At 42.2% G+C, this 14,578-nt stretch overlaps 2 protein-coding genes across 3 annotated transcripts in view; both read right to left on the reverse strand.

Moving 5' to 3' along the window:
- The window catches only part of SLC5A1 (solute carrier family 5 member 1), a 101,464-nt gene that overhangs the window by 52,450 nt on the left and 34,436 nt on the right, over positions 1–14,578 (reverse strand). For both annotated transcript variants that reach the window (XR_005787012.1, XM_040463809.1), the window contains exons 6-10: positions 11,001–11,106; positions 8,631–8,711; positions 7,007–7,227; positions 6,627–6,762; positions 5,132–5,239 (exon numbers count right to left, since the gene is read on the reverse strand). Coding sequence is in view for 1 of the 2 variants with exons in the window: in XM_040463809.1 (XP_040319743.1) it covers positions 5,132–5,239; positions 6,627–6,762; positions 7,007–7,227; positions 8,631–8,711; positions 11,001–11,106 (652 nt within the window). In the remaining variant the exon portion in view is untranslated. The remainder of the gene's footprint in view (positions 1–5,131; positions 5,240–6,626; positions 6,763–7,006; positions 7,228–8,630; positions 8,712–11,000; positions 11,107–14,578) is intronic.
- LOC121022585 (non-histone chromosomal protein HMG-14-like) lies at positions 9,884–10,275 on the reverse strand. Its single transcript, XM_040463811.1, has one exon. It carries the CDS (start codon positions 10,211–10,213, stop codon positions 9,887–9,889), a length of 327 nt encoding a protein of 108 aa, XP_040319745.1. The 5' UTR covers positions 10,214–10,275; the 3' UTR covers positions 9,884–9,886.

The raw sequence follows: 14,578 nt of genomic DNA on the forward strand, positions 1-14,578 counted from the left end.
ATGGCTTTAAATTATATTGTTAGCCCAAAGCAATCAACAAAGAGATAGGGGCAAAATATATATGAGGTAAATAGTTTGCAAATGAATGATGATGATAGTGGTTAATGGTGATGATGATGATGGTATGTGTGTGTGTTTCCATCTAAGAGGACTTTTATAAGGTCTTTTACTCAAAAAATTCATGGCATGGCAGAAAGATTCAAACTAGGATTCCAAAAATGAGGTTTTTGAGAAAGTGAAAAGCATGTAGAATAGAAGGAAATATTGCAATTCATATATCTAATAAGGGTCTAGTATGCAGAATATATGCATAAAATGTGTAACTGAATAATAAAAAGACAAAAAATCCAATTAAAAATGGGCAAAGGACTTGAATAGAAATTTCTCCAAAGAGTTTCTCAAAAAATTAAAAATAGAACTATCTTATGACCAGCAATAGCACTACTAGGAATTTATCCAAAGGATACAGGAGTGCTGATTCATGGGGACACATGTACCCCAATGTTTATAACAGCACTTTCAACAATAGCCAAATTACGGAAAGAGCCTAAATGTCCACCAACTGCTGAATGGATAAAGAAGATGTGGTTTATATATACAATGGAATACTACTTGGCAACAAGAAAGAATGAAATCTGGCCATTTGCAGCAATGTGGATGGAACTGAAGGGTATTATGCAAAGTGAAATAAGTCAGTCAGAGAAAGACAGATATCATATGTTTTCACTCATATGTGGAACTTGAGAAACTTAACAGAAGACCATGGGAGAAGGGAAGGGGAAAAAATAGTTTCAAACAGAGAGGGAGGCAAACCATAAGAGACTCCTAAATACAGAGAACAAACAGAGGGTTGCTGGGGAGGGAGGTGGGAAAGAGGGGGGAAATGGGTGATGGGCATTGAGGAGGGCACTTGTTGGGATGAACACTGGGTGTTGTATGTAAGCGATGAATCATGGGAATCTACCCCCCAAACCAAGAGCACACTGTATACACTGTATGTTAGCCAATTTGACAATAAATTATATTTTAAAAAAAGAAAGAAAGAAATTTCTCCAAAGAAGATAAACAAGTAGCTAATAATCACATGAAAAGATGCTCAACATCAGGGAAGTTCAAATCAAAACCACAATAAGATACTACTCTGTATCCACTAGGGTGGCTGTAATAATAATTTTTAAATTTTTTTTTTCAACGTTTATTTATTTTTGGGACAGAGAGAGACAGAGCATGAACGGGGGAGGGGCAGAGAGAGAGGGAGACACAGAATCGGAAACAGGCTCCAGGCTCTGAGCCATCAGCCCAGAGCCCGATGCGGGGCTCGAACTCACGGACCGCGAGATCGTGACCTGGTTGAAGTCGGACGCTTAACCGACTGCGCCACCCAGGCGCCCCTGTAATAATAATTTTTAAAAAGGACAGATAATAACAAGTGTGGGTGGAGATGTGAAGAAATAGGAGCCTCATACATTGTTGGCAGTAAGGTAAAAGGGCATAGCCACTGTGCAAATAATCTTGCAGTTTCTCAAAATAAACATGCAGTTACTATATGACTCATTAATTTCACTCTTAGGTGTCTGCCCAAAAGAAATAAAAACATATGTCCACATAAAAATTTGAACATGAATGTTCATAGTGGTATTATTTATAATAGCCAAGTAGAAACAATACAATGTCCATCAACTGATAAATGGATAAACAAAATGTGATATGTCCATGCAATGGAATATTATTTATCAATAAAAAGGAATGAAGTATTTACACATGCTATGACATGGATGAACCTTGAAAACATTATGCTAAGTGACAGAAGCAAGACAAAAAGGACAACTATTGTATAATCCCACTTATATGAAATGCTCAGAGTAAGCAAATTCATAGAGACAGGGAGTATACCAGTGATTGCCTAGGGCTAAGGAGTTTGGGGTGAAATATGGGATGATTGCTAATAGGTACAGGATTTCTTTCGGAGATGATAAAAATTGTAATTGTGGTGATGGTTGTACAACTCTGTGAATATACTAAAAAAAAACCACTGAATTGTATACCTTAAGTGGTTAATTATGTGGTATGTGAATTATAATTCAGTAAAACTGTCATCGAAAAAAAAAAGACAAGGGTGTGTTTCCAACTCTGACCCCAAGCAAGTTACGCCAACCTCTAGGCCTCATCTCCTAATATGTTAAATGGGGATAATACTACACTTGCCCAAATCAGAGTAAGAGATTGTTCTTAAATTTTTCCCAATCATCGCAAGCATGGTTGGCTATAATCTCTATTACTACTTCCATACCAAGGAGAGCATAAAGTTGTCCCTGCTAGGTTGGAAGGCCAGGTCATGCTGAGAGCCCATCATAGAGACTACAGTCTTAGAAGTAAAAGTAACCTTAGAGGTCACCTAGGCCTATCATCCATTGGTAGAATCCCTTCTACATTCTATCTGCCCAAACTCTCTAGCATTAGGAGATCTACTACCCCACAGGGAGTCTGCTCCCTCTTGGGCAGTCCTAACCAGGCTGTTATCTGCCTTTTTGTGGCCTTAGACACAGTCCTTATGCTACCCAACCAGAGAGGTCTTATCTTTCATCCACTTCACCATCTTTCATATATTCAAAGATAACTTGTGTCTTCTTGAACTCTCTCTTCTCCACACTAAAGATCCTCAGTTTCTTCTAATACTCTTTATAATTGGTTTTGGGGGACCCAAATATACAGAACTTGACATATTACCTCTATTAAACTTTAGCTTATTACATTTGAGTCAACATCCCTGCCTCTTGAGATCTTTTTGGAAATGATTCTATCATTCCTCTAGATTTACATCTATAAATAATTTTATAGTTGTTTTTATCTACAGCCTTGCAAGAAGAAAAATAAAGGCTGTCTCCTTCAATTATTTTGTCATTTGTTGGAAATTTTTTAATCGTCCTTCCTGAGTTTGTACCACATAGACCACAGACTATTGGAGCTATAGAAGGAGTTATAAAGATCCTCTAGTCTAATTCCCTCACTTTTCAGTTGGTAAAACAAAAGTGCATTTCAGGGCACTTGGGTGGCTCAGTCAGTTAAGCATCTGATGCTTAATTTCAGCTCAGGTCATGATTTTACAGTTTGTGGGATGGAGCCTCACATCAGGCTCCATGCTGACAGCGTGAAGTCTGCTTGGGATTCTCTCTCCCTCTCTCTCTGCTCTTCCCCCGTTTGCATGCACATGTGCACACACGTGTTCTCTCTCTGTGTCTCTCAAAAGACATAAGTAAAAACATTTAAACAAAGGTCCCTTTCAAGGAGTTAGTAGGTAGGGCTTCAAGCCTAGTTCTGCCATTTGTTCAGGGTTTCTTCACCAGTTAATTGTTAAGCTGGGATAGAGCTCTCCCCTTTGTACTCTTATCAAACTCTTTTTCACTTAATAAATATTTGTTGAACATAATTTTACAGTGGTCCGGGCATGAAATAATGGTATATCAGTGTAGGGTGATACTACACTGGAAAGAGATAGATGAATATAAGAGATATTTAGGCAGCAAAATGGACAGAATTTAGTGACAGACTGGTGGGACAACATTTACTGGCCAAGTGGAGGAGACTGAATCTTCAAATGAGACAAAAAGTTGCAGCCTAAAGGATAGGGGTAAAAAGACAAATAGGAGAACATAGTATTATGGCATCCAAGAGAAGAGAATAACATAAGAAAGATGAGTGACCAATAATGCTGAATGCTACTGAGCGGTCAAATAAGATAAAGAATGAAAAATATCTATTTAATCTAGTACAGGGAGGTCATTGTCAATTTCGGTGTTTACAGAAGCCAGATTCCAGCTGAAGGTGAAGGAATGGCAATGATACATGTAAACACAGCATTTTGTTGTCTTGCATGCCATGCATCTTTCTGTCATGTACAATTCACTCGAACACAGTGTTCAGAAATACCTACAGTCCTCACCAAGGATCTGCCAATCTAAAGAAATAACATAAACAGGGGTGCCTGGCTGTCTCTGTTGGTGGAACATGTGACTCTTGATCTCAGGGTTGGGAGTTCAAGCACATTGGGTGTAGAGATTACTTTTAAAAAAAAGTTTTTTTAGCCTTAAAAAAAAGAAAAGAAATAACATAAACACCCCCCACATAGGCCAATGTAATCCAAATCAGAACTCTAAAAGAGCCAGCCGTGTGACTCTTCTAATTGCAACCTTAATTAATAAGCAGCCTGGCTCAGTTGAATAGTTAATGATTACCCCCATTTTTTTATAATTTTAATGCAAATGGTTTACCCAATCATACATCCAGTATGTGATTTAAAAAAATTATTCAATCCAGCCTTGAGCAGAGTTAAGCAAGCCAGACACTGAGTTGCTGTGTGGCCTTGGAAAAAATCATTTTCCTTCTGTAGGCCTCAATTTCCTCAACTATAAAATGAAAAGGTTTGACTAAATAGTCTCTAGGTTTCCTCTCAGTAACAAAATTTTTAAGTTTCTTCTAAAACCTGATCGATACCTTTGAATTTCTGGTCTCCTGAAACCCGCTAACCTAACAAGATTTGCATCCCTTGAGCCAGAAATATATTTTTCTTAACATGAAACATGAACAGTAGTCCTACAGGTCTACACCAAAACTCTAACTATTCTGGACTCCAAGTACTCAATCTTTTAGTATAACACATTTCTCTGTAGTGAGAAGCCCCCTGGTGGCCCATCCATCTACTGCCTCCAACTTCCTCATTTAAAGCTAAAAATCACTCTGCATTTCTTTCCAGGTTTTTTCTTAGAACATCAATTCATTCCACAGGAAAAACTCCACTTAGTTCAAGCTTTCATGTTAATGTCTGTTGGAGAGCTAGAAAGACCTTCTAGATAGCATGGAAAAGTCGTGATTTTCGCTAGCCCATTTTCAGGTCACCTCTTTTCCAAGACTGACTGATGGACACATGCCAGGTCTCATAGAGCTCAACCAAGTCATAAGCTGACTTCCACTGAGGGAAGACATGTTCAAAACCTGAGGACACCCAGAGGGAGGTTTTCCCTACTCGGCCCCAAGGCTCAGAAATGGCTTTTCCCCAGAGGGCTGCAGAAATCTACATAAAGTATAAGTCCAATCAGCCTCCAAAGAAAGACCCTGCCAGCAAGGTGACTCTCACCATTGGGCATGAGCTCCACCACCAAGGTCGGGTAAGCCATGTTGGTACAGCCAACTTCAGTGCCACAATATTTCTTACATTCCGAGGGGACAGTGCAGGCAACTTTTTCTGGAGAAAGATGAAAAGTCAGGTCAGTAAGTAGACATTGGGGAAATACTTCCAAGATTCGCTTTCTTAAAACAAGGCTTCAAACAAGACATTCCTGCCCATGGTCCTGAATTGGTTCCACAGAGAGTGCAGCTCCAAATTGAGCCCTTCTATGCCATGCCCCTGCCCTGCTGGTATGACTGTCTCTAAGATCTTACTGGGGAGAAAAAGGTTCTTAGGCAGAGTAAGGGGGAAGCAAAGCAATGCTCAGAGTAGGAAGGGAGGGGGCACAATCTTTAGCTTGGAACTCTCTACAGCTTAGCAGTAACTATTGTCTTGTTTCTCCTGAAAATCACAATGAAACTGTGGCTCCTAATTTTGAAGTTTATTTGAAGTAGCTTTTACAAGTAGGATTGAACACTAGATGACTGAGGGAATTCCCCACTAGGAATGCTGTTGGGTAGTACTTCTAAGATGTGAAAAATCTGGAGTGGAGAGAGACAGGAGGTAATCTGGAAAGGGAAGGGGACATGATTTAGAGGCTTAGGGAAAATTTTAGTAACTTCTTTAGAATTAAAACAACAAACATTAATTATGTACCTACTATAGGTATATCCTTTAGTGCTGTTCCGTAGAGCATTGATTCATTATAGCACTGCCTCAAATATTAAGTGTGTTATATTTATTATATCATAAATTATTCAGTTAAGAATATTACTCTCATGACAGGTGAGCTAGTATAGGAGTATGAGATCACTATTAGGAGCATGATTAACAGCCAATGGCAGCAAGTACCCCCAGATTGTCCTGTCTTCATTTTGGAGAGAGCTTACCAAAGTTTCACTCCATGGTGCTCTCTTTTTTGCCATTATTTCATGTTCCAGGAAACAGTTTTGACCTATTATGGCTGACCCAAAAAAGCAAATGGAAATCTGGAGAAGCCTCAAAAGGGCCAAGAAAGACTCCATCACCCTAGATAACAAAGTACAAGACTCAGGGCTCTTCAAGGAAATGGTCCAAGAAACAGGGCTCTGAGCACCAAGCAATTAGAGACTGGGCAGGGTTCTTTGCCATTAAAGACACACCACCATGGCCTGAGTAAGACTGAGCAAAAAGTTAGCAAATATTAGCTGGAAGAAGCTACAGCTAGAGGTGTATCATGACTTCAGAGAATTTGGAAAAGGGAAGAAAGTAATTGTCAATGTAAGGAACCAGAAAGACAACCCCACAGGCTCTGTGACCTTAAGTTGTTTGCTATCTAAAGGGGGAATAATAATACCTGGTAATTGTGGCAAGAAAAAACAGAAGATGGCAGAAAAGAAAGAGCAGAGAGCTACAGGGCTTTAGAAGTTACACAGAGCCTGGAAAATGGAAGAGAGTGGCTGCTGAGTCTAGCAAAAGGCATCACCTGTGTACAGGATGCGGCTGATCATTCCCGGCATCACCATGAGGAACATAGGCAGCAGCTTCAGGTACCCACACATGACACAGCCGGCCTTCACATGAGACATGTTTTTGGCTGAGAGGCAGCGTTGCACAATGACCTGACAGAGAAAGCAGTGAGAGAGGGGTGCAGGCCAGAGACCCCTCAATGCCCTCTGGCTACTCCTAGCAGCAACACTCCTACATGTCCTCGGCCCTTGGCCTGGCACCTCCTTGTCAGTAAGGCTCAGTGACCCCAGACCACATGAGCCCTGTTCTACCTTACCCACTACCACAAGCCACAGACAGGAGTCCCTGTAGAGACCTGGGAACACCCCGTCCACTCCACACATCCAGCATAGGTACCTGATCTGTGCACCAGTACCACAGGGCAAGGATGGACAACCCAAAGGTGAGCCCAGGCCATGGCAGGTCTCCAGTGAGGGGGTCTCGGAAGATGTGGAAAGAGTCAGCTCTCGGTGTATAACATTCTTTCTTGATGGTGATGTTTCCATCAGAAATCACAGTTGGAATGGCTTTCATGTACTTTATCATGAAGTTATCATACCCTCCCACTTCGTGAAAAGCTGGAAAACATCAGCAACAAACATCCTGAAACTCTCAACTCTTAATTCAAGTTTCTTCCTGTGAATGCCTGAGAAATCACCCTCGCAGTGTGGTCTTGGGCAAGTCATTTTCCCAACCTGGGCCTCAACCTTCTCATCCACAGAATGGGATTATTAACCCTGTCCAACCTCCTTGCAGGGCTACTCTGAGGGTCCAAAACAATAACCTGTAAAAGTATTTCAACCATAAACCTTTTTAAAAAGAGAAAGGATTTGGGGCACCTGGGTTGAACGTCTGACTCTTAATTTCGGCTCAGGTCATGATCTCATGGCTCATGAGTTTTGCTAGTGCAGAGCCTGCCTGGGATTCTCTGTCTACCTCTTTCTCTGCCTCTCTCTCTCTGTCTCTCAAATATAAATAAATAAACATTAAAAATTTTTTAATTAAAAAAGGGAAAAGACTTGAATTATTAAAAGAAAGACCTTGGTTTTGAAGATTCAAGGCCTCTTTTCCCCTCCCTTTTGCTGTCAGCAGCAGCCTTTAAAATCCTGCACAGAGACCTAGAGACACACAGACTCAGTCATACCCTCCTGGTCACGGCAATGTGGTAAGACAGACAGAGAAAGGGTAAGGAGTAAGGAGAAAGGGTAAGGAGCCCTACCACCTCTTGGCTGTGTGTCCTTGAATAAGGTATTCCAGCCTCTGCCCTGCTGAACCCCATGGACCACTGGGGGGAAACCAAATAGAAGCTCTTGGAAAGAAGAGAACAGAGACTGGATAAGAGGCTTCACAGGACACACAGAGAGTACAGGCCCTCTTAAAAACAAAATGCATTTATATTCTCCCATAACAAGTACCTCTGTATCTAGGGTCTCCAGTTTTGTCTTTAGGATTTCACAGACAAATAAAATTTCAAAATTGGAGTCAGGGGACAACACACAATGGCTAATTTTTAAAATTTTATCAAATAAGGACATAAACAAGAAAATGATCACTTATTGTCATTAACTCATAAAAGAAAGGATATTTAACGTTTGAATATATTTAGCCTGCTGGATATTTAGCCTTATCCCTTTTTTTTTTTTTTTTTTTTTTTTTTTTGTCCAGTTTTTCTGTGGAGAGCAGACCATGACATCAGAGGCCCACATTGGGAACCACTGGCTCAGTCCATCTAGAGAGAGCAGTAGGGAATCCAGGTATTGTCTGCGCCTGGCCTAGTCTGAGATCTCCAGGGCTGAGGAAGGTGCCCTCTGTACACCCACAGTGATGGCCAATCTAGGCTGGACCACTCCCCTAGAGAGGGCAGAGGGTACCGGGCTTACTTCCCGGACCAGCAACAGGCAGGGAGGCTAGGCTTGCTTTTCTTTCCCTGGGCCTCTTACTCTGCCACCCCACCTCCCCAGTCTGCCCCAGCCCCACTTACCAAACCCGGTCAAGATAAAAGACCCCACCAGCATGATCACTGTCTGCAAGGTGTCCGTGTAAATCACAGCTGCCAGGCCCCCTAAGCAGACAAAGGAGACAATATGTCTGACCTCATATAGGAGGACAACCTGTCAGCCTACCTCCTTTGCCCACTGCCTGCCCCTCTCCCTCTGCACACCCTCTGAGCACACCCCTCAGTCACCTAACTTTCCTTCCCTCTCTTGTTCTTTTACAGTAGTCTGCTACCTAGCATGTTCCCACACCTCCACTTTTCACAACGCTGGGAAGGCCTTGGAAATTGAATATTTCTCCCTGCTTGAGGAGGAAGAGTTTGATGCAACCATTTGAAGGTAGGAGATGGCTCAAAGGAGATGGTTATGGTAAGAAGCGTCTTCCACAGGGGCGCCTGGGTGGCTCAGTCCATTAAGTGTCTGACTTCAGCTCAGGTCATGATCTCACCACTCCTGAGTTCAGACCCTGTATCGGGCTCTGTGGTGACAGCTCAGAGCCTGGAGCCTGCTTTGGATTCTGTGTCTCCCTCTCTCTCTGCCCATCCCCCCCTCGTGCTCTCTCTGTCTCTCAAAAATAAATAAACATTAAAAAAACATGTCTTCCACAAACGAAGACAGGGAAGAGCAAGGAGTAGACATCTCTACAAGGTGTCTGGGGACTTTACTGAATCAACACATTTCAAAGGGCCACTAGCATGTCTGTTCTCTCTTTACTCAGACCATCTAAGTAACTTTTTTTTTCTTTCATAATTGAGTTTTTATTTGTTGTTCTGAGGATCAGTACAGACAATTCAATTTGTACACAATTCTTAACGTACATACCGAAAACCTAAAAAAAACCATGTAGCTGTGGTTCTTTTCTCAAAGTTATTACAGTGAACTTCCAGCTTAAAATTGGAGGCAAATTTCCCTTAACAGTATATCAAGTACTGGTATCTTCAAATGTTGATATGCTGTTACACTGTTAAGTCCCATTAATTCACAATTTAATGTCATATACACTACATACTCAAATTTTCAATCTTGCACAAGACATTAACAAGGTTACTAGGAAACTGGACTACCACAACCAACATGTTACAGAATGCACAAAATTCTGACAGGGAGAGCCAAGCAAGATCAAGGAGTGGTTTTCTTTAGGAAACAATTCTAGCATAAACAACGTGGGAATAGAAGTAATTTAAAATGTCTGGATTGTACAAGAAGGGAGACAGGGACCACTGGTAAGACATGGGATATGATACTAATCAGACTTGTCTTCTTTCTCTCCTACTTCATCAGAGGCTGGACTCTCCTCGTTTTTAGTTTCTCCGTTTTCTGCAGGTAAGTCTTCTTTTGTTTCTTGGTTAGCCACTTCAGCCTGTTTTCCCTTAGCTCCCCTTTTCCCCTTTGTTTGCACTCTTTTGTCTGAAGATTTCTCCTTTCCCGCCGCCTTTTTTGGCTTCATTTCCACTTTTGCAAGAGCAGGTTTAGCTGACCTCCTCTTGGACTCCTTCTTCGCCGCCCCCTCGGCGGAGCTGACCTTCCTCTTGGGCATCGTGGCGGCGGGGTGGGCACGTGCCGGCTGCATGGGGGCTGCCGCGCACCGAGAGCCTTCGCGAAGCTGGGCTGCCTGGCCGCTACCACTCCTCCCGCCGCCCGAGCTGCTCTAAGTAATTTCTTGTCCCAAAAGCTGTGGGACTCCAGCTACACAGCAAACTTCATTACTGACCCAGCCCCCTCCCCAACCTAGAACAGAGTAACACTTCCGAAAAGGTGTCCCCAATTGCTCTTCCTGTCACTAGCTTCTCCATTCATCTCTTGAGTCTTCTTCTAAAATCTCTGTATGTGTCACTCCCTCTCTTCCTGCCTACAGTGCCTCCCAGTGGCTGTCACATCAAACCCAAAGCCTCCTTCTGGCTTCCAGGACCCTTGCACTGTGGCCTCATTTGAACTGTCAGGACTTATCACCCACACACATACCCCAGGTACCTCCCATTGACCACCCATCTCCAGCCAAACACATCTACTTGCTCACACTGGCCCAAACCCATGCCATGCCCATTCCTGACTCCATTCCCTGCTCTCCCCTATCCCTGCACCTGGCACTCCCTCTCTAATTCTCCCAACTTCTATCCACAACCTGGAAGGCCAGGCCCTGCCCCACTTCCTAGAAGAAGCTGTCCTGACTATTCCACCCAACACTGGAGTTTTCTGGGGGCCCCGTATAACTTGTTAGGGCCTGAGAGTGGGGACTAAGCAAACACTCCATCCTAAAACTGTTTCTTGGGTGTATCTCTCTTTATTGAGAGAAGAAGCTATGTCTCCTAGGTCCTCCTCCTTTCCTGGGCTTCAGTTGAGTCATTTGTAGGACTCACCTGTGATCGTATAAAGACCAGTGATTGCCAATAAAAGAAAGATGGCCAAATACAGATCCAGACCCAAGGCCATGTTGATGAATATGGCCCCAGAGAAGATGTCTGCCTGGAAGGAGAGGAGAGACAGAGTTAGGAATGAGGGAAGCCAGCTGGCCGCAAGTTGCACCCAGGGTCTGACTGAGGCACTTCAGCTGCAGGGACAGAGAGGCAAACTTGAAAGGGGTAGCAGAAAGTGTTTCCTTAGTAATGTCAATGCTTGTGATTTCTGCAGCCCAATGTTAGACCACACATCCTTGCCCTTTGGCTAAAATCCCCCAATTAGAGGTTCATGTTTTTATCCCTGGTTCAGAATATAAAAGACAAGTACTGCACATTTCCACATATATATGATATCTAAAATATGCAAATTTATAAAATCAAAGACTAGAATAGTGATTACCACGAAGGGGGGTTGGGGGACAAGGAAATGGGGAGTTATTACTCAACGGGCACAAAGTTTCAGTTAAGTAAGATGAATAAGTTCTAGAGATCTGCCATACATTATCCCTATAGTCAACAATAATGTATTTTACACTTAAAATTTGTCAAAAAGATAGATGGCATGTTAAGTGTTCTTAACACAACAAAATAAAAAATAAAAAAATATTAACACTTCAGGATCATACTATATTTCTAGGTTTCTCGACAAGCTTTATTCAAGATGATAGTAGATATCCCACGGGAAGAAAAGATTCCCTGGTCAAAAAAAGTCTATGAAATGCTGGATTAAACAAATTAAGGCAGTTTCTTTACTACACAATTTCTCTAAGCCTTTAAAATACAGCATGTACTGTGAATCGCCAGGAGAGGACCATGGGAAATGACCCTTCACAAACTTAATTAACTATGGAACTCTGTTTGCCAAGGAATAACTATTAACACCTTGAGGTTCGCCCAACCCACCTGTGGACTGCTGCTCTAAGCTATTATCCATCATTTACACCTCAGTGTGCAAAGGCTTATCAAATCTATTCCCAAAAGCAAGTTTGAGTGCTAGAGAGTCCATGAGAGGGAAACCCCACCCACACTCTGGAGCAGAGAGAAACTTTAGCAATATCATAATTTTATCTTCTCAGCCCAGATGGAGTCCACCTTGACTCAAACACAACCAGAACATCACCAAGAATCTCTTGCATGGCAGGCTTGCTTCTAGGTGGTTTTATCTAGATTATCTCATGTAGCTTTAGGGAAAAGTGTTCCCTCTTCACCCCCAAATTCACCAGTTATGTTCTTGATGCTGTTCTCTTTCTCCTCCCTGCCTCATTTAGCCCCATAAAGAATCTTCTACCTGGCTGTATGGTGCAATTCCTAATTTTAACCAACAGAGAGCACTGGAGTCACCCAAAATGAATTTTTCATGGCAGCTCCAAAATACTACCAGGAAGGGTAGGATTAAGGGATTTCTTAGTGAACCTTTTTTTCAAATCCCTCGGTGTGAATGAAATTAGACCTCCCTTAGAAGCAATGCATGAGCTGTTTCATTGCATAAAACCTAATGTATTTCAGGGTGTGTAAAGGGCCACCCAGTCACAACCCTGGAAATGGTGCCCTTGCGTCTCCTCTCCATTCTTGGTTTCCCCACTTCCACCTCCTTACAGTTCCAGTCCCTGCCAAGCAAATCTCCTAGTCCCTGCCTCTATTACTTGGCAGAGAGCTTGTCTCACACCAACTCCAAGCTTATGTGCAACTCTCTCTCCCAAGATGGGTCTCCTGAGTACTGGTGCCTTAGCTCCCCTGCAGATTCTCTAGCCCCAGGGGACCTAATATCATTGTCATTCCTGGTGGATGAGAAGTAGAGTCAGAAATCCCACATAAACAAAGGCTGGTGGTCAGAGGACCTGGGTTTTAACACCAGTGCTGCCATTGTAGGCCTGAGTGACTTTGGATAAAACATTTCACCTCTCCATGTCTCTGTGTTCTCATTTTTAAAGTAAGCTCTGACTCTGAAGGTTTATGATTCACAGTGGCTGGAAGTGGGAAAGTCCTGCAACCAAAGAAAGCATTCCCCTCCCAGGTCCTGGACCTGTTCCACCCAGTCCTCTAATGCCAAAGAGGAAGAAAGAGCCCCTGGCTGCACGTCAGCCTAGCTAAAGGTGAAACGGCCACTTCTTCCTGACCCTGCACATTAATCCACTGGAATTATGATGAGTATTCATAATGCTGGACCCTCCCCTCCCATGCCTCTATATCATTACACAAAGTTATACCAGTTGAAGGGGCCCCATTCATTGATTACACAGGAGTGCTAGTAAGTGCATACATTTTTGTTTGGTGGATTAGCTAATAAGCATATGTGAGCAATAAAAAGATTCCAAGGCTGTTACTGCCTTAAAAATGCCTTTGGTTGGTTTGTTTTTCAGAGTAGTTCATTTGTAATGCTTTATGACAACATGCCATAGAAGACTGTGTTACCCTCATTAATATGTTCCTTCCTATCTTCAGTCACAAATAAGTAACACACAACTCCTAAGATAATGCTATAACTAAAGTCTACAAAGACTTATGGGAAATGTTAGGCTAATGGAAATCTTGTCTTTATGATACTCTATTTCCAGCTAACAGGGCAGATAAAGAATTCCAAGAACACATTCCTCATGAATTGAAGAAACCTAAGACAAATTCTATCTCCCATGAGTCACTCCTAATTTCAGAAATGAATTGTGCCCTTTGAACCCTGAAAGCCAGCAGGAGTGCCTCCAGATGCCATGCCATACCTGAGCTCACGTTAGTCCAGGCACTCTGACATTAGTCTTTGAATCCTAGGTACCCAAATTTTATGTGCTTTACTAGGGTGTTTTTTTTTTTCTCCAATCTAGGGAATTTTATAGTTTACCAAGTGCTTTCAGATACATTGTTTTAATCTCCAAAACAAGGTAATAGGACAATATATTGGCTCCACTTTATAGATAAGAGAGACCAAATTTATGACATGCTCAAGAGCTAAAATCCAGCTTTCTGTCTCCAAGTTCAGTGACTTTGCCACAACATTAAAAGGTAAGGGCTCTTTTTTCTAGATTATTTTCTGCAGAGAGCAAGATATTTTATCATTTAAAAAAATTGTTTTACCTACTTTTAAGGTAAAATAATTTATGGGTATGGTTGGGAAAAAACAGCACAGAAAGCTATACACTGAAAAGTAAAAATGTCCCTACTTCCATGATTTGGACCAAAGGTGACCACTGTCAAGAGCTTTTGGTCCACCAGAGGATTTCCAAATAGCTTGCTGAAAACTATATGTCAACAGTTATGTTCCACAGTCCCCAAAATAATAATTATGAATGGGGCGCCTGGGTGGCTCAGTCGGTTAGACGGCCGGCTTTGGCTCGGGTCATGATTTCATGGTCCGTGAGTTCAAGCCCTGCATCGGGCTCTGTGCTGACAGCTCAGAGCCTGGAGCCTGTTTCAGATTCTGTGTCTCCCTCTCTCTGACCCTCCCTCATTCATGCTCTGTCTCTCTCTGTCCCAAAAATAAATAAAAAACGTTGAAAAATAAAACTTAAAAAAAAAAAAAGATGGAGAAGAAAGATGACAAAACGCTA

The sequence above is a fragment of the Herpailurus yagouaroundi genome, unplaced genomic scaffold (assembly GCF_014898765.1).
Source record: "Herpailurus yagouaroundi ecotype Mexico unplaced genomic scaffold, PumYag 428, whole genome shotgun sequence".
Taxonomy (NCBI): Eukaryota; Metazoa; Chordata; class Mammalia; order Carnivora; family Felidae; genus Herpailurus; species Herpailurus yagouaroundi.

Bases quoted from the DNA above. Each gene is read 5' to 3' on its own strand.
- LOC121022585 (XM_040463811.1), bottom strand. From the start codon at position 10,213: ATGCAGCCGGCACGTGCCCACCCCGCCGCCACGATGCCCAAGAGGAAG.